This window comes from Peromyscus californicus, unplaced genomic scaffold, assembly GCF_007827085.1.
Source record: "Peromyscus californicus insignis strain IS unplaced genomic scaffold, ASM782708v3 Scaffold_4__1_contigs__length_199733344, whole genome shotgun sequence".
NCBI classification, from domain to species: domain Eukaryota; kingdom Metazoa; phylum Chordata; class Mammalia; order Rodentia; family Cricetidae; genus Peromyscus; species Peromyscus californicus.
Window position 1 is genome coordinate 188751722 of NW_026294562.1, and position 24441 is coordinate 188776162.

General features: G+C 39.9%; 1 protein-coding gene across 1 annotated transcript; it reads right to left on the reverse strand.

The window, feature by feature from the left end:
• Positions 1-20390: 20390 nt before the first annotated feature.
• On the reverse strand, positions 20391-21329 carry LOC128124232 (vomeronasal type-1 receptor 4-like). Its single transcript, XM_052760412.1, has one exon. The coding sequence runs from the start codon at positions 21327-21329 to the stop codon at positions 20391-20393; it is 939 nt and encodes a 312-aa protein (XP_052616372.1).
• Positions 21330-24441: the final 3112 nt, after the last annotated feature.

Here is a 24441-nt window from a genome sequence, read left to right on the forward strand (position 1 = left end):
GATATCACTGTAGTCCACCTTGGTGAACTTTAAGGTTTATTGTGATTACTTTTAGGAATATGAGTGAGGGATTATTTACAAGAGAATAAATGATTCAAAATCACATTTATCATAGGAGTTCACCTCAGCATGTGAGACAACTCACAAAAGCTTGAAATCTGGAGTTCACTTCACAGCCTTCGTATGGCTTAGTGGGTTAGAGAGTGTCCTTTCTGAGTGAATCAGCTGGTCTAATCCTCATCTATTCTGTTCTGCTGTTTGTGTTTCTTCCAAGCAGCTTGTCTTGTCTCAGGGTCTCCCTGAAGATGGGCTTGTCTGAGAAAGACTCCAAGCTTTTACTGTTTACTCTAGAAAAAAGGGATCTTGTGAATCACATTAGTATCAGGGACTCCTTGAAGTTCTATTGAGTCTTTTAGCTTCCTGCTTGTGGTGGTTTGAGTAAAAATCAGCAACATAGCCTCATAAGGAGTGGAATTACTGGGAGGCATGGCCTTGTTGGAATGGTGTGGCCTTGTTAGCAGATGTGTGTCATTGGGGGTGGGCTTTGAGGTTTCAGATGAGCCAGCCGAACACTGTGTATCTCTCCCTTCCTGCTGCCTGTCAATCTGGATGGAGAATTCTTGGCTCTTTCTCCAGTACCATGTTTATTTACATGCCTCCATGCTTTCCACCATAATGAGAGTGTACTGAATCACTGAGAATGTAAGCCAGCCCCAACTAATGTGTTTCCTTTTCACAGTTGCTGTGGTCATGGCTATCTTCACAGCAAGAGAAGCCCAAACTGAGGGACTGCTTGATGAGATTCCCTGCTAGATATGAGTTTTAAAACACAAAGGACACAGCTATACAACATCAGGAGTAGATTCTATTTCACAGTTCATGACCTCAGTAGCCCAGATGTTCTGCAGCACATATCGAATAGTGCTTCCAGGAGAATTTTAGTGAGTGCATGCCAGATAATATCTGGTCTTGGAGTCAACACTGCTAATATCAATGATCAGAGAGGAAAGGTGGCCTGGCTGTGGCCTCCAGGGACCAAATTGCTATGGCAATTAAAAGAGAAACTGTGTCGGGATGCATTCAGTAGCCTTGGTTATCTAGTTCACACAGTGTTATTCATCATCATCATCTTCTATGAATGACTCCAATGTCCAGATGCTGGAATCCAGAAGGCTGTGGGCTCCAGAACTTTAAGTGGAACTATGTTGTCACCACTGTACTCTCTTTCTTAACAGACTACAAATCCTTACTGTAAGCCCCTCCAGCCACACCAGTGGCCAGGCCTTTTCCCTGAGCCTCCAACTGCCAGGTTCTGCCCACAGAACACTTTAACTGCCCTATTACCTGTACCCTGCCCCACCCTACAGAGTAAAAAGCTCCATTTCTGGACTTGAAATCCCACCAATCTTTACCCTAGAATTTTCACCTTGAAAAGTCCCACTCCCGTGACACATGACAAGAAACTATAGTTACTAGCTCTGCCTGGACCCCATCCCTGGGCACCAGCTACTCCGGGGAAGACAGGCCCAACTTGGCCCCAGGTTCGGGCCACAGGGCAGGTTCCCTTCTAGCCCCACTGGGAAGGATCCCCTTCTCCAAGACCCCCAGCAGACCCTGCAATCTCCACGCACTGCCCCCACGCCCATCCACCTGAGTCCCCAGCCTCTTCCTGAGACTTAGAGGCTGGCCCCCAGCTCCCATCCTGCCCTGGATTTCCCTTATGGAGCACAGGTGAGTGCCCTAGCTTGGCCTGGACCCCATCCCTGGGCACCAGCCACTCCAGGGAAGACCTGCCCAACTTGGCCCCAGGTTCTGGCCAGCTGGCAGGTTCCCTTCTAGCCCCACTGGGAAGGATCCCCTTCTCCAAGACCCCCAGCAGACCCTGCAATCTCCACACACTGCCCCCACGCCCATCCACCTGAGTCCCCAGCCTCTTCCTGAGACTTAGAGGCCGGCCCCCAGCTTCCATCTTGCCCCGGACTTCCCTTCTGGAAGAGAGAGAGAGAGAGAGAGAGAGAGAGAGAGAGAGAGAGAGAGAGAAGAGCTCCCATCCTGCCCCAGACTTCCCTTCTGGACAAGAACTCCCATCCTGCCCTGGACTTCCCTCTGGACAAGAGCCCCGGACTTCCCATTTGGTCAAGAGAGCTCCCATATGGACAAGAGAGAGAGACTTCCTGAATCTGTCAGCTCTGTCTGAACAAAGTGTGCAGATAAGGCCAAGAACGAACCACAAGGAGATGGGCAGACGTTAAGGCAGAAACACATACAACAAAATGAATAGCAATACAGCATCACCAGAACCTAGCCCTCCTCCAACACCTAGACCTGAACATCAGAAATTGGAAGAAGCAGAAGAAAACAGCCTTATGAATGACATTATGAAGAAGGTAAAGGCTTGTGTAGAAGAAAAAACAAAAAAATGGGAAGAACACTGTAAACAACTAGAGGAAAGGGCAAACAAATTAGAAGAAATCAAGAAAGTCCTGGAAGAAAACAATAAAATACTGAAAGAAAATCAACAAAAACCAATGAAACAAATGAAGGAAACAGTCCAAGACCTGAAAAGTGAAATAGAAAAAAATGAAGAAGACACAAACAGAGGGAATGCTGGAAATTGAAAATCTGAGTAACGATCGAGAAATTCAGACGCAAGTATAACCAACAGAATGCAAGACATGGAAGAGAGGATCTCTGGCGTCGAAGATACAGTAGAAGAAATAGATTCATCAGTCAAAGAAAACACTAAAGCCAACAAAGAAATGAACCAAAATGTCCAAAAAATTTGGGACACCATGAAAAGACCAAACCTACGAATAATAGGGGTAGAAGAAGGAGAAGAATACCAACTCAAGGTCACAGAAACTATATTCAACAAGATCATAGAAGAAAACTTTCCCAACTTAAAGAAGGAAATGCCTATGAAGATACAAGAAGCCTATAGAAAACAAAACAGACTAGAACCCCTAAAAAAGTCCCCTCTCCACATAATAATTAAACAACTAAATGTACAGAATAAAGAAAGAATATTAAGAGCAGCAAAGGAAAAAGGTCAAGTGACATATAAAGACAAACCCATCAGAATAACACCTGATTTATCAATGGAGACTTTGAAAGCCAGAAGGACCTGGACAGATGTAATGCAGATACTAAGAGACCATGGATGTCAGCCTAGACTAATATACCCAGCAAAACTTTCAATCATCATAGATGGAGTGAACAAGATATTCCATGACAAAGACAGATTTAACCAATACTTATCCACAAACCCAGCCCTACAGAAAGCACTAGAAGGAAAATTCCAACCTAAGGAAGTCAGATACACCCTCGAAAACACAGGCAATAGATAAAGCCACAGCAGTAAACCCCAACGAAGAGAAGTACACATACATCACCACCAAAAAATAACAGGAATGAACAATCACTGGTCATTAATATCCCTCAATATCAATGGACTTAATTCACCTATAAAAAGACATAGGCTTACAGAATGGATACGAAAGCAGGACACATCTTTCTGCTGCATACAAGAAACACATCTCAAATTCAAAGATAGACACTACCTAAGAATAAAAGGCTGGGAAAAGACTTTCCAATCAAACGGTCTTAAGAAACAAGCAGGTATAGCCATCCTGATATCCAGCAAAATAGACTTCAAACTAAAATCAATCAAAAGAGATCAAGAAGGGCATTGCATACTCATCACAGGAAAGATCCACCAAGATGAAGTCTCAATTCTGAACATTTATGCCCCAAAAACAAGGGAACCCACATATGTAAAAGAAACATTACTAAAGCTTAAATCTCATATAAAACCCCACACATTAACAGTGAGTGACATCAACACCCCACTTTCACCACTGGACAGATCTCCCAAATCGAAACTTAACAGAGAAATAAAGAACTGAACTGGTGTGTCATGACTCAAATGGACTTAATCGATATCTACAGAACATTCCATCCTAACAAAAAAGAATATAACTTCTTCTCAGCATCCCATGGAATCTTCTATAAAATCGACCACTTACTTGGCCACAAAACAAATCTCAACAGATACAAAACAATTAGAATAACCTCCTGTGTTCTATCAGACCACCATGGTCTAAAGTTAGATTTCAACAACAAAAACTACAGAAAACCTACAATCTCATGGAAACTGAATAATACCCAACTGAATCACCAATGGGTTAAGGAAGAAATAAAGAAAGAAATTAAAGACTTCCTAGATCAATGAAAATGAAGACACCACATATCCAAACCTATGGAACACTATGAAAGCAGTACTAAGAGGGAAATTCATAGCAATAAATGCCCACATAAATAAATTGGAGAAATCTCACACTAGTGACTTAACAGCACACCTGAAAGCTCTACAACAAAAAGAAGCAAAGTCTCCCAGGAAAAATAGACGCCAGGAAATTATCAAAGTTAGAGCTGAAATCAATAAAATAGAAACAAAAAGAACAATACAAAAAATTAATGAAACAAAGAGTTGGTACTTTGACAAAATCAACAAGATAGACAAGCCCTTATCCAAACTAACCAAAAGACAGAGAGAGAGCATCCAAATCAACAAAATCAGAAATGAAAAGGGGGACATAACAACAGACATTGAGGAAATCCAGAGAATCATCAAGTCATACTTCAAAAACCTCTATTCCACAAAACTGGAAACCTAAAAGAAATGGATAACTTTCTGGATAGGTACCATATACATAAGTTGAATCCAGACCAGATAAACTATTTAAATAGTCCAATAACCCCTAAGGAAATAGAAACAGTCAATAAAAGTCTCCCAACCAAAAAAAGCCCAGGACCAGATGGTTTCAGCGCAGAATTCTACCAGATCTTCAAAGAAGAGTTAATACCAATACTCTCTAAATTGTTCCACACAATAGAAACAGAAGGAACATTACCAAACTCCTTCTACAAGGGTACAATTACCCTGATTCCTAAACCAAACAAGGATATAACAAAGAAAGAGAACTACAGGCCAATCTCCCTCATGAACATTGATGCAAAAATACTCAATAAAATACTGGCAAACAGACTCCAAGAACACATCAAAACAATTATCCACCATGATCAAGTAGGATTCATTCCAGGGATGCAAGGGTGGTTCAACAAACAAAATCCGTCAATGTAATACACCATATAAACAAACTCAAAGAAAAAAACCACATGATCATCCCACTAGATGCAGAAAAGGCATTTGACAAAACCCAACACCCCTTCATGATAATGGTCTTGGAGCGATCAGGAATACAGGGAACATACCTAAACATAATAAAGGCAATTTACAGCAAGCCAACAGCCAGCATCAAATTAAATGGAGATTAAACTCAAAGCAATTCCACTAAAATCAGGAATGCGGCAAGGCTGTCCACTCTCCCCATACTTATTCAATATAGTACTTGAAGTTCTAGCCAGAGCAATAAGACAAAATAAGGAGATTAAGGGGATACAAATTGGAAAGGAAGAAGTCAAGCTTTCCCTATTTGCAGATGACATGATAGTATACTTGAGCGACCCCAAAGATTCCACCAAGGAACTGATACAGCTTATAAACACCTTCAGAAACATAGCAAGATACAAGATCAACTCAAAAAAATCAGTAACCCTCCTATATACAATGGACAAAAAGCTGAGAAGGAATCAGAGATACATCACCCTTTACAATAGCCACAAATGACATAAAATTCCTTGGGGTAACACTTACCAAGCAAGTGAAGGACCTATATGACAAGAATTTTAAGTCCCTGAAAAAGGAAATTGAAGAAGATGTCAGAAAATGGAAAGATCTCCCATGCTCATGGATAGGCAGGACTAACATAGTAAAAATGGCAATCTTACCAAAAGCAATCTACAGATTCAATGCAATCCCCATCAAAATACCAACACAATTCTTCACAGAACTGGAAAGAATAATACTCAACTTCATATGGAAAAACAAAAAACCCAGGAAAGCCAAAAGAATCCTGTACAATAACACAACCTCTGGAGGCATCATGATCCCTGACTTCAAACTCTACTATAGAGCTACAGTAATAAAAACAGCTTGGTACTGGCATAAAAACCGACATGTGGACCAATGGAATCGAATTGAAGACCCTGACATCAATCCGCACACCTATGAACATATCATTTTTGACAAAGAAGCCAAAAGTACACAATGGAAAAAAGAAAGCATCTTCAACAAATGGTGCTGGCAAAACTGGATATCAACATGTAGAAGGCTGCAAATAGATCCATATCTATCACCGTGCACAAAACTTAAGTCCAAGTGGATCAAGGACCTCAACATAAATCCAGCTACTCTGAACCTGCTAGAAGAGAAAGTAGGAAGTAGTCTTGAACGCATTGGCATTGAAGACTACTTCCTAAATATAACACCAGTAGCACAGACTCTGAGAGAAACAATCAATCAATGGGACCTTTTGAAACTGAGAAGCTTTTGTAGAGCAAAGGATACGGTCAACAAGGCAAAGCAACAGCCTACAGAATGGGAAAAGATCTTCACCAACCCCACATCTGACAGAGGACTGATATCCAGAATATATAGGGAATTCAAGAAATTAGACATCAAAATGCCCAACAGTCCAATTAAGAAATGGGCTATAGAACTAAACTGAGAATTCTCAACAGAGGAAACTCAAATGGCCGAAAGACATTTAAGGAACTGCTCAACATCCCTAATCATCAGGGAAATGCAAATCAAAACAACTCTGAGATACCACCTTACGCCTGTCAGAATGGCTAAGATCAAAAACACTGAAGACACCTTATGCTGGAGAGGATGTGGAGCTAGGGGAACTCTCCTCCACTGCTGGTGGGAATGCAAGCTTGTACAACCACTTTGGAAATCAATATGGCGCTTTCTTAGAAAATTGGGAATCAATCTCCCCCAAGATCCAGCTATACCACTCTTGGGCATATACCCAAGAAATGCTCAACCACACCATAAGAGCACTTGTTCAGTTATGTTCATATCAGCATTGTTTGTAATAGCCAGAACATGGAAACAACCCAGATGCCCTTCAACTGAAGAATGGATAAACAAAAGGTGGTACATATACACAATGGAATACTACTCAGCAGAGAAAAACAATGGCATCATGAGGTTTGCAGACAAATGGATGGATCTAGAAAAAATCATCCTGAGTGAGGTAACCCAGACTCAGAAAGACAAACATGGTATGTACTCACTCATAGCAGGATACTAGACATGAAACAAGGATGACTTTTCTGCTACTCACATCACCAGGGAGGCTACCTGGAAAACAGGACCCCAAGAAAGACACAGGGATCACCCAATGACAGAGAAATGGAATGAGATCTACATGAACAGCCTGGACATGAGTGGGGGTAATGAAAGGCGAGGGTTGAGGGAAAGAGAGCTTGGGGGAGCGGGAGATCCCAGCTGGATCAACAACAGAGAGGGAGAACAAGGAATAGGAGACCATGGTAAATAAAGACCACATGAGAATAGGAAGAAGCAAAGTGCTAGAGAGGCCCACAGAAATCCACAAAGATACCCACACAACAGACTGCTGGCAGAGGTCGAGAGACAGCCTGAACTGACCTACTCTGGTGATGGGATGGCCAAACACCCTAATTGTTGTGCTAGAAATCTCATCCAACTACTGAGGGATCTGGATGCAGAGATCCATGACTAGGCCCCGGGTGGATCTCTGGGAGTCCAATTAGCGAGAATGAGGAGGGTTTATATGAGCGAGAATTGTTGAGACCAAGGTTGGATAAAGCACAGGGACAAATAGCCAAATGAATGGAAACACATGAACTATGAACCAATGGCTGAGGGGTCCCCACTGGATCAGGCCCTCTGAATGGATGAGACAGTTGATTGGCTTGATCTGTTTGGGAGGCACCCAGGCAGTGGGACCAGATCTTGTGCTCATTGCATGAGTTGGCTGTTTGAAACCTGGGGCCTATGCAGGATTGTTTGGCTCGGCCTGGGAGGAGGGGACTAGACCTACCTGGACTGAGTCTACCAGGTTGACCTCAGTCTGTGGGGAAGGCTTTGCCCTGGAGGAGATGGGAATGGGGGGGGGGGTTGGGGGGAAGGTGAGGGGGACGGGAGGGGGGAGAACAAGGGAATCCGTGGCTGATATGTAGAACTGAATTGTATTGCAAAATAAATTAATAAAAAAAAATGTAAAAAAAAAAAAAAAAAGAAGGTATTTTTTATTGAAAAAATTTTCTTTTTTTTTACATACCAACCCCTGTTATGCCTCCCTCCCCTTCTCCCACCCTACCCCCATCTCCTCCTCATAGAGGGTAAGGCCTCCCTTAGGTAGTCAACACAGGCTGGCATACCAAGTTAAAGGTATTCTAATAGACTCATGAGAAATAGAATCTGATGATTCACTTTCCAAAGTTCCCTGAACAAGCTTAGGTCCAGATAAAAATGAACAAAAACACTAGACCTTGCTGTGCTAGTTAGTGCATGCTAGTCTTGTTTTTTCCATCTCCACTCAAATTCAGAAAGTTAACCCTCCACCCATGCTAGAAGTTTAGAGTAGGAAACTTCTAATATCCCAACTTACAGGCAAGATCCACAGGATATGAAATGTAGAGATAATCACACACTTGTCAAAATAATTTACTTTGTGTTTAAATTATTAGTGTGTGCTTGAGTGTGTGTGTGTGTGTGTGTGTGTGTGTGTGTGTGTGTGTGTGTGTGTACAAGAGGTCAGAGAGGTATCAAATCACCTGGACTTACAGGCCATTATGCCTAAAGCAGGCACTGGGAATTTAAGCTGGTTCCTCTCAAAGAGTAGTGTGTATTCTTAACCACTGATTTATGTTTTCAGATCCTCCAACAAGTGGTATTTATTGAACATCCTGATCATGGTATTTTTTTTTGTAAAAATGCCAACTCTGAATGACTCAAGAAAAGATAAGAGGTAGAAACTTGTAAGACTGTACCACCCTGATTACCCAGAAAGGAAGGAGGAGTCATATGTTGAGGTTTTTAATTTATTATCAGCACTCAGTCAGCATGCCTACCATTATAGACATAGGCTAGAGCTTGCACAATCAACAGTTAAACAATCTAGCATTTGCTACCCTATGACTCTAATGATCTTATTATGAAATAGAGATCATTGTTCCTCACACCCTGAGTCCATGCTCCTCATAGAAAAGTACCCATAATGCTATTTTTCAAAGGGAGCAGCAACCCTCACACATGTCTATAGATACTTTCTAAAGATCAGATGTTTTGAAAGAGCTGCATAATCATATTAATACAACTGTATTTTATATTTTAAAATTGACAAGAGTGGCTTTAATACCTAAAAATACTTTTTTTATTCCTTATCTTTAAAAAAACCTTTTATTATACAGATCTTATAGATAAAAAAATCACAGGAGTATTGGGAGAGACATTTGAATTGGTGGGCATTTCAGGGGCAATGTGGAAGCCTTGTGCCATGGAAACTCCATGGAATCTGCCAGGATGACACTAGAAGTCTCCTAGCAATGAGGGATATGGAGCCTCAACCAGCCATCTTCTGTAACTAGGTAAGGCTTCCATCACAGGAATTGGGGCACCAAACAAGCCACACAACCTTTGACCTGCAATTTGTCCTGCCTACAAGATGTGCTGGGGTAAAGGTGGCACATAGCTTCATGATGTGACCAATCATGACTAGTCCAAATTGAGATCCATGTCATTAGAGGGAGACTATGCTTATATGGACAGCCAGTAACCAGAGTCTGGATAGCCCAGAGACCTAGAATAGAACCAAATAGCAAACAGGAGTGGGAAAAAAGAAGTCTGTGAAATAATTCCTGAAGATTCTCTACTACAGTTTTTTGACTGGAGACTAGTATAATCACCATCAGAGTGGCTTCATGCAGCAACTTGTGAGAGCTGATACAGAGTCCCACAGCCAAACATTCAGCAGAGCTCAAGGAATCCTATGGAAGAGGTGAAAGTAGGATTGGATGAAGCAGAGGGATCAAGGACATCATGAGATGGTGGCTTATGGAATCAACTAGGGCTCATATGGGCTCCCAAATTGAACAGAAAACCAGGAAGTTTGTATGGATTTGACCTAGGTCCTCTGCATATATGTGACAGTTGTACAGTTTGAGGGTTCAGTGAGACTCTGAAGAGTGGGATTGAGGGCTGTCTCTGTCTCATTTGCCTGATTTTGGTACCCCCTTCCTCCTACTGGGTTGCCTTTTTTAGATTTATTATGAATGGATGTGACTATTCTTATTGTCAATTGATAGGCAGTGCTGGGTTGATATCCTTGAGAGGCCTGCACTTTTCTGAATGGAAAGAGAGGAGGAGTGGATCTTGGGGAGAGGGGACATGATGAGAGGGACTGGGAGGAGAGGAGGCAGGGAAACTGCTCTCAGGATGCAATATATAAGAATAAATAAAAAAGAAAAGGAAAAATCAGAGAGCAAAATTAACTGGATTCCCACTCAATACATCTCAGTTAACGTCTGTGCAGTGAGAAGAGCTATTCTGAAGTTGTGGAGCTTCATAATTAATATTACACTTTCACTATCATTTTTTTCACTTATCCATCACCAAAGCTGAAAAATTCATGACAGAATTAAAAGAGAAAAACTATTAGCTTTATGTTGCCTTATCATCATCACCAAAGTGTTGATTACCTGTGTCTAGTCCTTCTTCATCACTTAATATACACCTTTTCTATTTTCCTTTGTACATGTATATACTGCATACATATATATGTATATAACACACACATATATATATATAATATATATATATATTCCTAGATGTATATAAAGCAATTTGATTTTATTTGCCTCTGTCACCACCATCTTATTCCTCTCCCACTTCCTCTGAACCCCTTCCCAATACATTCTTCCATATATATATATATATATATATATATATATATATATATATAAAATTAAAAAGAACTCACTGATTTTAGTTATGATTGCTTGCATGTGCATGGATGCTAGCTTATTTATTGAATTATGGCTGATATACCAGTGGTAACACACCTGTATTTAGTGTCTCAAAAGTTGACAAATGATCATAATGAGAACAACAGAACATTTGACCAAGTCTCTCAGCAGCTAGTGAATAGCTCTGTCCTTCAGGCATCTTGTTTTCCAGAATTCAGCTCCTTTGTGCTCATTCTCAGTGACACCTGGATCTCAGGGGTTTTTTTTGTTTGCAATGCATAGAACAATACATTTTCCTGATTATCTTTCAGTAGTCTACTCTATTTAAAGTTCTTGAATATTGTCATCATGATAGGTAAATATTTTTGCACCCATAATGTGGATGTCATGGGAAACAAACATATATATTTATCTATTGTGGCTCATGTGATAAAGGAGTCTATAAAACGTCTGTAATAAAAATTCTGATCATTTTAACACGTTATCCTATGAAATGTTTGAGTTCAAATTTCAGGACTGCATTCATTAGGAGTCTTGTGGTATTCTTGAAAAGATATTTGCTGTTTTGCTTTTGTTTTCTCTTTAAATATCTACAGCCTCCTGATGAATTCATTTCTTCCATTTTTAGTCAATTATAAATTGAATGGGAAAAATCTCAGTGTAAGAAGTAATACTAGACAATGCTAGCTACATATGCCTCAGTATGTACTCTCTTATATTTTTCACCTGACATAACGAGTTTGATTTCCATTATTTGAGCCAGCATATTGGTGGTCTTTGTACTTCACAGACACAAGCAGAGAGTCTAGCATACTCATAGCTACAGCCTCTCCTCTAGTTGTTCCCACAGGACAGAGACACATGTAGAATTCTGATCCTAGTGAGCTTCTTTGCTACCTTTTGTTCAGTGAACATTGCTTTGACAAATTGGATGACATGTGCAAAGAAGAAGCAAAAATAACTTTAAAACACAGAAGAGTTCATGAGTTTAAAAGAAATCCACACTGACACTTGAAAAATACAATAATATAATATTACAAACTGGTAATACTTTAAAGTTATGAACATCAAATTGGCAGGCAAATCATTTATAGTCATCAAAGGGAAAAATATAGTCTAATAAGTCTCAGTAGTTTAAAAAATAATGTATGCAGAATAAAATTTTTAAACAAACCTGTGTTTCCCATTTATCTCCAATAAGGAAGAATTCTCCAGGACTTATGTAAAGAAGCAAGACAGTGACATCTAGAAGTCAATACTCATCCTCATAATGGAAAGTATCTAGAAGAAAAATGATGTGGTGCATGTTCAAGCTGCTGTTAAAACTTCTCTAAGGAAATTCAGAAATATGCAGATATCATACATAGCCCATTTCTTAATTGGACTGTTGGACATTTTGATGTCTAATTTCTTGAGTTCCTTATATATTCTGGATATCAGTCCTCTGTCAGATGTGGGGTTGGTGAAGATCTTTTCCCATACCTTCTTTTTAGAGTCTGTGTCGTAAAACAGTTATTGATAGGTACTAAAAATATTTATCTCCATTTATACATATAGTCACAAGGAAATAGTAGTCTTCCTCACCCTGCAAGAATAACACATTCTGAAGCTTTTGGTTTGCAAAGTTTTAGGTGTAGAGCTTCCTAAAACATTGGTTCATAACATCTACATTTGTCCAGTAGAATGTTAGATGACAAGCCATATTCTTTATCTGGAATGGATGCAATTGGAGTGATTCTGAGGAAGTGGTCCATTTGGACCACTAATACGTAGCTGCTGAAATAATTTCAGTAGCTTCTGTTACATGCTAGGCAATACAAAGTTTAAAACCAACATTTCTAACCAACTTGAAGATCATGGCAGACTGCACTTAGAAAGTAACTGATGGTGCTGAAGGTGGACCAGGTTACATCCCTACTTCACAAACAGAAAAGATCATTTCCAGACCTCTTCTATACTCTGTATTTGGGAATATTTGATGGCCACACTGGGGAGCAGCAGATACTTCATATCCCATAATATTCTAAGCCAAGATGCTGCAGGATCCAGCTAATAAAGACCCAGAAAAGGAATTGTCTTAGGTATGTGTCTATTGCTGTGATAAAACATTGTGCCCAAGGCAACTTAAGAATAAACAGTTTATATCATGTTTGTCTTTCTGAGTCTGGGTTACATCATTCAGGATGATATTTTCTAGTTCTATCTGTTGCCTACAAATTTCATGATGTCACTGGTTTTTTTTTGCAGCTGAGTAAATACTCCATTGTGAATATATACCACATTTTCTTTATTCATTCTTCAGTTCAGGGGCATCTAGGCTACTTCTAGGTTCTAGCTGTTACAAATAATGCTGCTATGAACATAGTTGAGCAAGTGTCCTTGTGGTATGATTGAGCATCCCTTGGGTATATGCCAAAGAGTGATATCATTGGGTCTGGAGGTACACTGATTCTCAATTTTCTGAGAAACAGTCATACTGATTTCCAAAGTGACTGTACAAGTTTGCACTCCCACCAGCAGTGGAGGAATGTTTGCTTGTTCCACATCCTCTCCAACATAAACTGTCTTCAGTGTTTTTGATCTTAGCCATTCTGACAGGTGTAAGATGGTATCTTAGAGTCATTTTGATGACTAGGGATATTGATCAATTCCTTAAATATCTTTCTGCCATTTGGTATTTGTCTGTTAGGAATTCTCTATTTAGATCTGTAGCCCACAAACTGGTATATACTCACTCATAACTGGATACTAGATGCAAAGCAAAGAATAATTAGACCATAACACACAGCTCCAGAGAAGCTAGGAAACAAAGAGGACCCTAAGAGTGACATATGGATCGTCTTGGGAAAGGGAAACAGAAGGATATCTCCATGAATAAACTAGGAATGAGGGTAGGCAATAGAGGGGAGGGGATGGGGGATGAGAATATGAGGTAACAGGATGGTCGAGCTAGGGGAAGGATAGAGGAGGATTGCAATGAAAGACATGCCTTGATAGAGGGAGAGATTATGGGGTAAGGAAGAAACCTGGTGCTAGGGAAATTCCCAGGAATCTACAAGAATAACCCCAGATTAGACTACTAGCAACCGTGCTGAACTGGTCTACTCTGGTAAGCAGGTTGGTGAATACCTTATATGTCATCATAGTGCCTTTCCAGTATCTAATTGAAGCAGGTGCAGAGATCCACTACTAAGCACCAGGCCAAGCTCTGGAAGTCCAGTCAAAGAGAGATAAGAATGATAATATTAACAAGGGAGGATCACGATCATGATGAGGAAATCTACAGAGAAACTGAACCAAGCTCCTAAGAACTAACAAACTTTAGAACTACAGCTTTGAAACTTGCATGGAACCAGACTAGACCCATATAGGAGAGAGATGTGTAGCTGGGTCTGTTTGAGGGGCCCCTGGCAGTGTAATCAGTATCTATCTGGTGCATGAGCTGGCTTTCTGGATCCCATTAGCTATGGATGGAAACTTTGCTCACCCTTGATGCAGTGGGGAGGGGCTTAGTCCTGCCTCAATTAAATGAACCAGACTTAGCTGTGCCCCCATGGAAGAACTTACCCTTTTGGAGGAGGTGATGAAGGGTGGGTCAGAGAGAGGCAGGGAGAGGAGGAGAAGGGATGAGAAGGGGATCTGTCATAGGCATGTAAAATGAATAAAAAAATTAAGTAGTTTATTTTTGGCTTAGTGTTCCAGAAGGTTAGGGTCTATGATAGAGGAGTGTAGGTAGTAAGCAGTAGAGTTCTAGAGCAACAGCTTGGAGACCACAGCTGGAACTACAAGCAGGAGGCAGAGAGAATAATGGAAATGGCACTAGTGTTTTGAAATCTCAAAGCCAAGCCTCTCCCCAGTGACACATTTCCAACAAAGCCACACCTCTGAATCTTTCCCAAACAGGTCTACCAGCTGTGGACCAAGTGCTCACATATGACCCTATGTGAGCTGTTCCCATTCAATTTATCACGGAAGCTTTTACCCATATCTACATGTCATCTGTGCAAGACTTCAGGAATCCTCCGCAGAGTGTTAACTAGTTATCTCTGTTTGAATTTGTCCAAAAATAGGCTCTGGAGATCCAGATGGGAGCCATATTTCCCTATGAAGATTCTGAAAGCAATGAGATCTCTGCTCACACAGAGGTGGGTATGAAGCAGGGTGGAAGCCAGAACTTATCTCAAAATGGTATCAGATGAGGGGATGTTGATCTCATCTGTATGGAAGCACCAGTCAGTGACCCTAGCTTTAGGACACCCACTGCATATGAAGGCTTAGGTCCAATTTATACCATTCTAAAAACCGGCATGAAAGAGAAAGCAACAAACAAAAATTTCATTGCTGAAGGTTGTCTACAGTCATTTCATACATAGTATTAGAAAAACAATGAAGTTGGGATCATTCTGAAACAAATATAAAACCTCAGGTCTTAGGAATGTGTGACCAACAAAACTAAAGACTTTAAAATGATAGAAGCCATGATGTTGTAGTCAGAGTCTGTAGTTGCATGTTGGTACATCGAGTGTTTGCCTTTGATATGTGACTGTTTACATGGCTGTTGGGGATCTAGGCTAAATTCATATTGTTTACACAACAAGCACTTTGCCCGTTAAATATCCACCACTGACAGGTGACTCTTGTAAAGAAGATACAAGGAGATGTCATTTAAAATTGAGGGACACAGCTGGAATAACAACAGAGAGGGAGAACAAGGAATAGGAGACCATGGTAAATGAAGACCACATGAGAATAGGAAGAAGTAAAGTGCTAGAGAGGCCCACAGAAATCCACAAAGATACCCCCACAACAGACTGCTGGCGGTGGTCGAGAGACAGCCCAGACTGACCTGCTCTGGTGATGGGATGACCAAACACCCTAATTGTTGTGCTAGAAACCCCATCCAATGACTGAGGGATCTGGATGCATAGATCCACGGCCAGGCCCCGGGTGGAGCTCTGGGAGTCCAATTGGCGAGAATGAGGAGGGTTTATATGAGTGAGAATTGTTGGGACCAAGGTTGGATAAAGTGCAGGGACAGGTAGCCAAACGAATGGAAACACATGAACTATGAACCAATGGCTGAGGGGTCACCAACTGGATCGGGCCCTCTGAATGGGTGAGACAGTTGATTGGCTTGATCAGTTTGGGAGGCATCCAGGCAGTGGGACAGGGTCTTGTGCTCATTGCATGAGTTGGGTGTTTGAAACCTGGGGCCTATGCAGAGTCCCTAGGCTCGGCCCTGAGGCGGGGGGTGGGGGGCGAGGGGGGGGGTGGGAGGGGGTGACGGGAGGGGGGGAGGGGGGGGACGACTGGACCTGCCTGGACTGAGTCTACCAGGTTGATCTCAGTCCGTGGGAGAGGCTTTGCCCTGGAGGAGGTGGGAATGGGGGGTGGGCTGGGGGGAAGGTGAGGGGAGCCGGAGAGGGGAGAACAAGGGAATCCGTGGCTGATATGTAGAACTGAATTGTATTGCAAAATAAAAAAAGAAGGTTTTAATGCATAAAAAAATTGAGGAACACAAATGACAGGATATCAGGGATCACTCAGTTACACCCTTTGTTATTAGTCTTTGATTCCCAGAATCCAACTCCTGTCCATTCCTCCTTCCTGGACACCCTCTCTTGACATCCTAGAAGAGAATAATATCATACTACCAGCCTGTACCTATAGGATGCCAACTGTTCAGTTAATGTCAACTATTCCTTGATGTGAACAGTGTTGTCCAGTGGTGATGTCAACTCCCTCAGCAAATGCTATATCATTGTTGTTTTCTCTAACACAATCCCATAAGCCTTTGGGAAGAAGATCTTGGAGAATATACATCTTAAGTGTTGCTGCCAATCTACTGCCTGTAGGTAGTCTGCCTGTGCCTTTGTTCACTTAGTCTCCATCCAGAAGCAAGCATCACAGATATATTATACCTACACAGGTGAGTACTTTCTTTCAAATCTCCAGTCTGCAGAGGACCCGACATTCTCAGACAGAACATATAATTGCTGTTCCCTGAATTAACATCTTTCTTTCAAGGGATTACTCCTGAACAGATTCAATCCCCACAATAGAAAGAATCAACCCTGAGGTTTGAATCCAACATAGATAGAGGAAGGCTGCAGGTGAAAAGCACTTCAAGACCTGACAATCCCTTCTTGGGGCTCTTTTCTAAAGAAAGAATAGGTATGCTCCCAGTGAGGTTCCCTGGATTAAATGTTTTGTGAATGTATTCATTTTCCTTATACAAATCTCAGACTCAACCACTGAAGTTCACAAACTATAGAGGCATTTATGAAGACCAAACAATGTAGAGGGCAAGAAGCAGACAGCTTTACATTTCTTTTAAAGTTTTGATGTATGGATTAACATAGTTTACACTACATTTGTAGAAATATTTTACATAGCACTTCCATATTTGTGTCACATTATAAATATAACATATACATAATTACCAACATTTCATGCAAATCCAAATTCAAGGACAAAATTCAAAAACAGTACATAATATTCACTGAAAAATAAGATTTTAGTCAACGCATTAAAGTAACTTTATGTTAAATTTAACTGTATTTTTAATATGAAGAATGTGTCTTTTTGTTTTTCAGAATATTCTTGAATTCTTGGGCTTAAGTGAACTTCTTTCATCAATGTACCAACATATTGAAACTTCAGTCATGCAGTGTTATATGGTTTCTTTGAAGTTGAGGCTCATACTTTTACTAAATTTACATGTGTATGTGTGTGCATATTTTATTTGTATTAATGTATTACAGCTTCATAGTGTATATATGGATAAAATACCCATTTTAAGATATTGTTAATATTTCATATTGATAATCAAATTCATTTTATTACTGGAAACTTAGGCTTTTGTCAATAAAAACCAAACAGACTTAATGAAAGTTGCCTAATTTCAAATCTATTTATAATTATCAGCAGTTCTGAACCAAATGTATGTACTATTTCATGCTTCACTAAAAACATCTATGTATAACAACACTGTCTTGAGTATTTATCATCCCAGTCACTCAAGCTATGCTCTTTAAATGCATTTTCTCATCTCCATGCCTGACTGAGGACCAATGATTACTTATTTGATAGCTTCTGGAGGAGAGTCAATTTTCATCAAGATTGTGGCCCCTGAGAAGTTGACCACAAGTCACAGCTGATGTTCTTTTTTCTTGTTGTTGTTTTTTTAAGGACACACAGTTGGGGATAAGGAATAGCAGTGGATCTGTGAGGAGTTACAGATGGAGCAATAGAGGATAGTTTCCCTGGCTCCACATCCTTGCCAGTATGAGCTGTGATATTTGTTAATGATCTTAGCCATTTTAACAGGTGTAAGATGGAATCTCAAAGTAGTTTTGTTTCACATTTTCCTGATGGCTAAGGATTTTGAACCTCTCTTTAGGGTTTTTTTTTTTTTTTACTTCTGTGATTCCTCTATTGTGAATTCTCTGTTAATGACTATAAACCATTTTTAATTGGATTATTAGGTTTGTTGATGTCTAGTTTCTTGAGTTCTTTACATATTTTGGGTATCAGCCCTCTATGTGATGTGGAACTGATGAAAATCTTTTTCCATACTGTAGGCTGCTGTTTTGTTCTATTGACCATGTCCTTTGCCTTAGAAATACTTTTCAAGTTAATGAAGTCGCATTTGTCAATTGTCAGTCTTAGTGCCTGTGATATCTATGTTCTGTTTAGGAAATTATCTCCACTGCTGATGCATTTAAGGCTATTCCATTCTTTATCTTCTATCAGGTTCAGTGTCTGGTTTTATGTTGAATTCTTTGATCCACTAGGCTTAAGTTTTGAGCAGGGTAATGAATATGAATCTGCTTGTGTTCTTCTAGATGCACACATCCAGTTAGACCAGGACCATTTATTGAAAATGCTTTTCTCTAATTCCAGTGTGAATTTCTGGTTTATTTAACAAAACAACTTTTTAAAAATTCTTCTCTCATATATTACATCCTGAGGGCAATTTTCCTCTTTCTACTCCTCCATGTTTTCTTCCCTCACCATATGTCTCCTCCTACTGATTCCTAGGTTTCATGGGCTGTTCAGATCAGTGTATGTTGGATGCTCTGAGCATCTGTCTGATCTGGAAATGTACAGACTTCCAGCTATTTGCTGCTTTGTTCTTTCATAGCTGTTGACTGCATCTTTAATAGACTCACTTTTTAAAACTGAAAGCGTGGCAATTGTGGGTCATTCTCCATACAAAACACAGACATCAATGAAGTCAGATATAAATTCACATAAAAATGGATTGTGGGTAGATGAGTCAAATTTTACTGTGAATATTATATACTGCTTTATATCAACGTGGGTGAGAGAAGAGGCCAATTAAGGAGCTGAACCATATAACTAAGGGTGGAAGTACAACATCTGTGGACTGTGCTAGTAGCATACAGGCCTTGGAAGCACCAATGGTACATTCTGTGTCCTCATGTCATGTGGTGCCAAAATTCCCTTCTCTTCTGAGTATGTCATTGTTTTATTTCAGTTAGCTTTGGAAATTAATAGACAATACTAACAAAAATTTTAAAATAAAGCAAGTGAAGTTAGTCTCCCAGAGAGACTATTTACCTCCATGGTTGACTTAAATGTTCTTTTAAATAATATTTTGTGGATTTACCTCTGATCATACACCAGAACACTCCAACTTTGTTTTTTCTTTTTTTTTTGACAGTTTCTTTATGTCACCCAGGCTGAACTCAAATACACAGTCTTCCCACTTCTTCCTCCCAAGAACAGGGACAACAAAGTCTGTGCTACCCACTTGTATTCTCCCATTTGTCATTCATATTAATTTAAACTAACAACCTGATGCTTACATATGCAAGCATTTCCAGTATTTACTTTGTATGCAGTTTCTACAGTTCATCCCTAAACCTTTTCATTTGAAAGTTTATCTACAGCTGAATTTTAAAAACGTATTTCTAAACATTTTTCCAGGGTTGTGAATTATACTTTAGATTTAAGAAATACAGTGTCTACATTCCCTCCAATACCCAACACTTGCATGTTTCATGACCATCACAGAACTGTTCCGACCTTTTTCATTCTATTCACTTATTCTTATTTCCTAACTGTCAGCAACACTTGATTCTGTAATTTAGGATGACAAACTAGGTGCAGACCAACAATAGTTAACTTTTGAACTGAAGGTGACAATGTTGATTAAAAAATCCCATCCTCACAGATGCTCACAGGAGGACAAAACTCTGCATACTCCTACACCTGAATTATCTCAGCTATTGTGATGTTCTCCATTTAAACAGTGAGTGGTGATAGTTTCAGCACTCATATCGTACATCATGCATTGCCTGTGTCCCAGAATGGGTTACAAACTACATTGGGAAGAAACTTTGTAGACAATCAGTGTCTGCTGCAAAGGTTGATATTGACAGTGTGTTACAGGGCAAAACTGGGTAGAAGACATGGATAGAGGGATGCAGACAGCACAGCTTTTAGAGTTCTCTGACTATACAAGCAGAGTGTGCTGTCTGGTAAGAACAAGTACAAAAGAGCTTGAAGAAGGAAGCGTAGTGTCTGATGAGCAGAAAGGGGCAGAATGCTGGAAAGCATGCAGACATGGCCATACCAGTGTTAGGCAGCCACTTAATGGTTCCTTCAAAGACAGACAGATAGGATGAAAAGACAATTGATGTTGCATAGAAAAGCACAAAGCTGCTCACTAGGGTGAGGATGCTTTGGGTGGCTCTGGTCTCAGGGGATGACCTAGGAGACTGGGATCTGTGGATGTGTTGTGCCCTCTGCTTATGTTTCAGCAGGATAAACACCATGTAGACACTGGCCAACATCATGAGTCCCAAAAAGATGACATCATTGGATGCCAATATGATTACAATAAATGTGTTGAACAGTCTCCCAGAATTTTTAAAAACACAATATCCAAAATCTTTTATACCAGTAACATTTCCTCCATTCCATATGTCAGTTGCATATACAGGAACGAAGTCATTTAACAACAGCTGGTGGGCCCAGCACAGACCCAGGGAAGGACCAATGATCCTGGGGGTTCTGACCTTGAGCTGTGCCCACTTGAAATTACTGGGGCTGATGGTGATAGCCTGAAAGACACTCAATAGAGATGTGGAACCAAGGGATACTCCTCTGGCAACTCTATGAAAATATAAGACAAGTTTACATGAAACATTATGTAGATAGTAAGTCTGAGTAAAAGCAGCAATGGTCTGTGGGATTCCTCTGCAGAGAACTATGAAGTTGGCCCAGGTCAGGTGTTTGACAATCACATCTGTGGGCTTTGCCCTGATTCCAGATAAGTCAGCAATGATAAAGCAACAAAGCAAGACTGAATTCCCCAGCATTCCCAGTGCAGTCTGGGACAGGAGGAAGATCCCCACAGCCAAGTCTCTGGAAGCCATTCTGTCATGGTCCTGGTTCAATACAAAGTATGCCCAGAGGACACTTGTTAAACAAGTCGGATTTTATTTTTCTTGGCATGCCAACCCATGTGCTACATAGACACTACTACATTACATACACAACTAATGTTAATAAGTGCCTTTCTAGTAAGTAGTTAGCTAGGTCTCAGTGAATTGCTATTGTTTGAATTGCAGACAGTTAACTGTGACATTGTGGCAAAATTTAAAGTTTATAATGTCATTAATAGGTGTTAGCATCTACCAAATGCTTTACAATTAATTGCTTGTTTATAATCCACAGTGCACTTGTGAGATAGTTAATGATACAACTACATTCAGATGAGTGTCCTGGTTACAGACACACTCCAGTTTAACATGGTCCTAGCAACTAGTAAAAGGCAGGGACTTATCAGAAAGGAGACTGTCTGACTCCAGAGAAGATAGTAACCAGTAACTAAGATGCTATTGACAATTGATAGCTACTAGGAAAGGTGGAGTCAACTTCCTTCAAAAATGTGTCCCCTAATAGGTTGACAATGACATAGTAGATGGTCATACATGCAAGAGCATATGGACACCACAAAGTAAGTTTTATGTGTTAAGAGTTCAAAAAGGCACAAATGTGGATGGGTAGATTAACATTGTGGAACTGTGAGGAGTGAGGGAGGCATGAAAATTATCAAAATGCATGTAAATTTCTCAAAGATAAAAAGTGAGAATAAATAATAGATAATGATAAAAGTAATACAAATTGAGAATAAAAAACAGAGAGTTATAAAAAATAAAAGTAAACAGTGACCATTAGCTATCAGGAAAGATAACATTTGAACTCTCCTCTTTTGAACACATACATGTAATTGCATTTACGTATGTCTGCATGTACATATATGTGCTTATGTTTGCTTTTAAATGATCTCAACATTAGGTTTTAAACTTTTAATTTGGCATGTGTTACTTAAAATATAACTATCACACTTAAACATGTCTATATATTATGGAAATAGCAAAAAAACTATCAATACATTTAAAATAAGATGCAGTGAAGGCATTTATTCAATGGGAGGATGACTAGTGAGATTCGTCATCTTTTTCTAATGAACTTAAAGCACAATAGACACTGTATGGAGCTATTGAACAATAGAAGCATCCCTTCTAAATTTGGGGGCATAAAATTTAACTAATATAGTTATAAGTATTACAGAAATTACCAGATACTAGTATATACATATGTCAGTCAATGATACAACAGGGTTTTAACACATATCACAATAATAATTGACATATCTTTTTTTATTCAAAGGAATATCTGGGCTGGGAATAGTGACACATGCCTTTAATTCCAGCTCCAAGTAGGAAGAGATCAAAGGACCTCTATGAGTTTGAGGCTAGCCTGGTCTATACAACAAGTTACAGGACAGCAAGAAGTACATAAATTTTCTCTGTAGTGGTATTTCCTCCACCCATGACCTTGGGCTATATGGCCTGAAGGAAGTAGTGCTTCTTGCCATTGTATATGACCTCTTAAAAGAAAAGATAGAGGGGTCACAAGGTCCCTTCTCCCTGCTTCCTGCTTCCTGGTGTGATTGAACTGGTGTGACTGAACTCTCCCATTCACATCAGAGGATGACTTCAGCTGTCTACTCAGTTCTGTATTTGTGAGTATATTTCCTTAATTTATAAACTAAAAAATTTCCCTAATACCCAATAAGCAGATTCCCATGAATTTCTCACACTATCTGGTGCTCAATGTGGGGAACAAGCCCACAACCCTGAGATTAAGATTCTCAAGCTCTAGATAGCCTAAGAAACCCATGAGAGTCTTCTTAAAAAGTATTAGAGAAATTGACTAGGATATAAATTGAGGAAATCCACTCACACAGAACCGAGTAGACAGCTGAAGTCATCCTCTGATCTGACAGGTAGCAAATCCACCTGGGATTTCAATAACACCAGGAAGCAGGAAGCAGGGAGAAGGGACCTCATGATCTCTCCTCCTGTCCTTTTAAGAGGTCATAAACAACACAAGAAGCACTGCCTCCTTCAGACCATATAGCCCAAGGTCATGGGCAGAGCAAATACCACTACATTTCCCCTTTTTGTCTAAATAAGAAGGTTCTAAACCTAATGCAAACTATATATGTTAAGAATGATTATCAAATATTCTCCAGGAAGAACAAAGGGTAATAACATAAACAAAAATGGGACTACAGCCAACAAGAACACCATCAAACCAAAAAACACATGCTCAATGTCCAGAAATGTTGAGATCATAGGTAAATGATAAATTGCTGAGATTACTCCCATAGCTATCCTATCCTGAAGATTCTAACTTTAGTATCTAAAATCTTCTTAGCTAAGATATAAGAGGACTATAACTGTAACAATCTACTCTTCAACTTCATCAAAAACCTGGTAAGGAAAATAATGTTACCTGAGTAAACAGGAAGTGCAAGCAAGCAATTTTCAAAAAATTTTGAAAATAGACAGAGACAGCTAGCAGGTTGGACAGTCACCTAAAGATTCTCAGCACTATTGGGTTATCCATTTTGGCTATAGGCCTAGAATATCTGACAGACCATTTTTTCAGGAGCAGGAATTTTGAAAGATTGTCTTACCCTGTCTTGTCAAGGTTCAGTAGTTTCTTTTCCTTGTGTCCTGCTTGTCTGGAATAAACAGTATGCATACTGTCAGAAGTCAAAGCAAAGGCAGTTCTTTGCTCAGCAAGACCCTATCTCAAAAACCAAACAAAGAGCAAGCTCGGGGGCACATGGAAATCCACGTCTGGGCGAAGTGGACATATCAGAGACCTCAGGCATGAGTGACATGAGGTTGCATTCATTCAGTTAGTCAAATGTCCATGCACTTGAAATTTAAATATTGAAACATTAATTTACCACTTGCTTCTCTTTTCACAAGTCAGAACATGAAGCCCTCTAAGAAGGATATTAAGGTTTCACTATGCCACTCTGCACAGGCATTTCCAATAAAGAAAAAATCTGCATGCATATAAAGCCCCAGCAGAAAGCAGAATCTGGGGTATAAATATGCAGAGGATATCAAACAGCTCTCAAATTGCTCTTGTAACTCACTAAATTCTAGGAGAGTTTTATCA

Excerpts from the sequence above, each read along its gene's own strand:
- LOC128124232 (XM_052760412.1), bottom strand. The coding sequence starts at position 21,329 with ATGGCTTCCAGAGACTTGGCTGTGGGGATCTTCCTCCTGTCCCAGACT.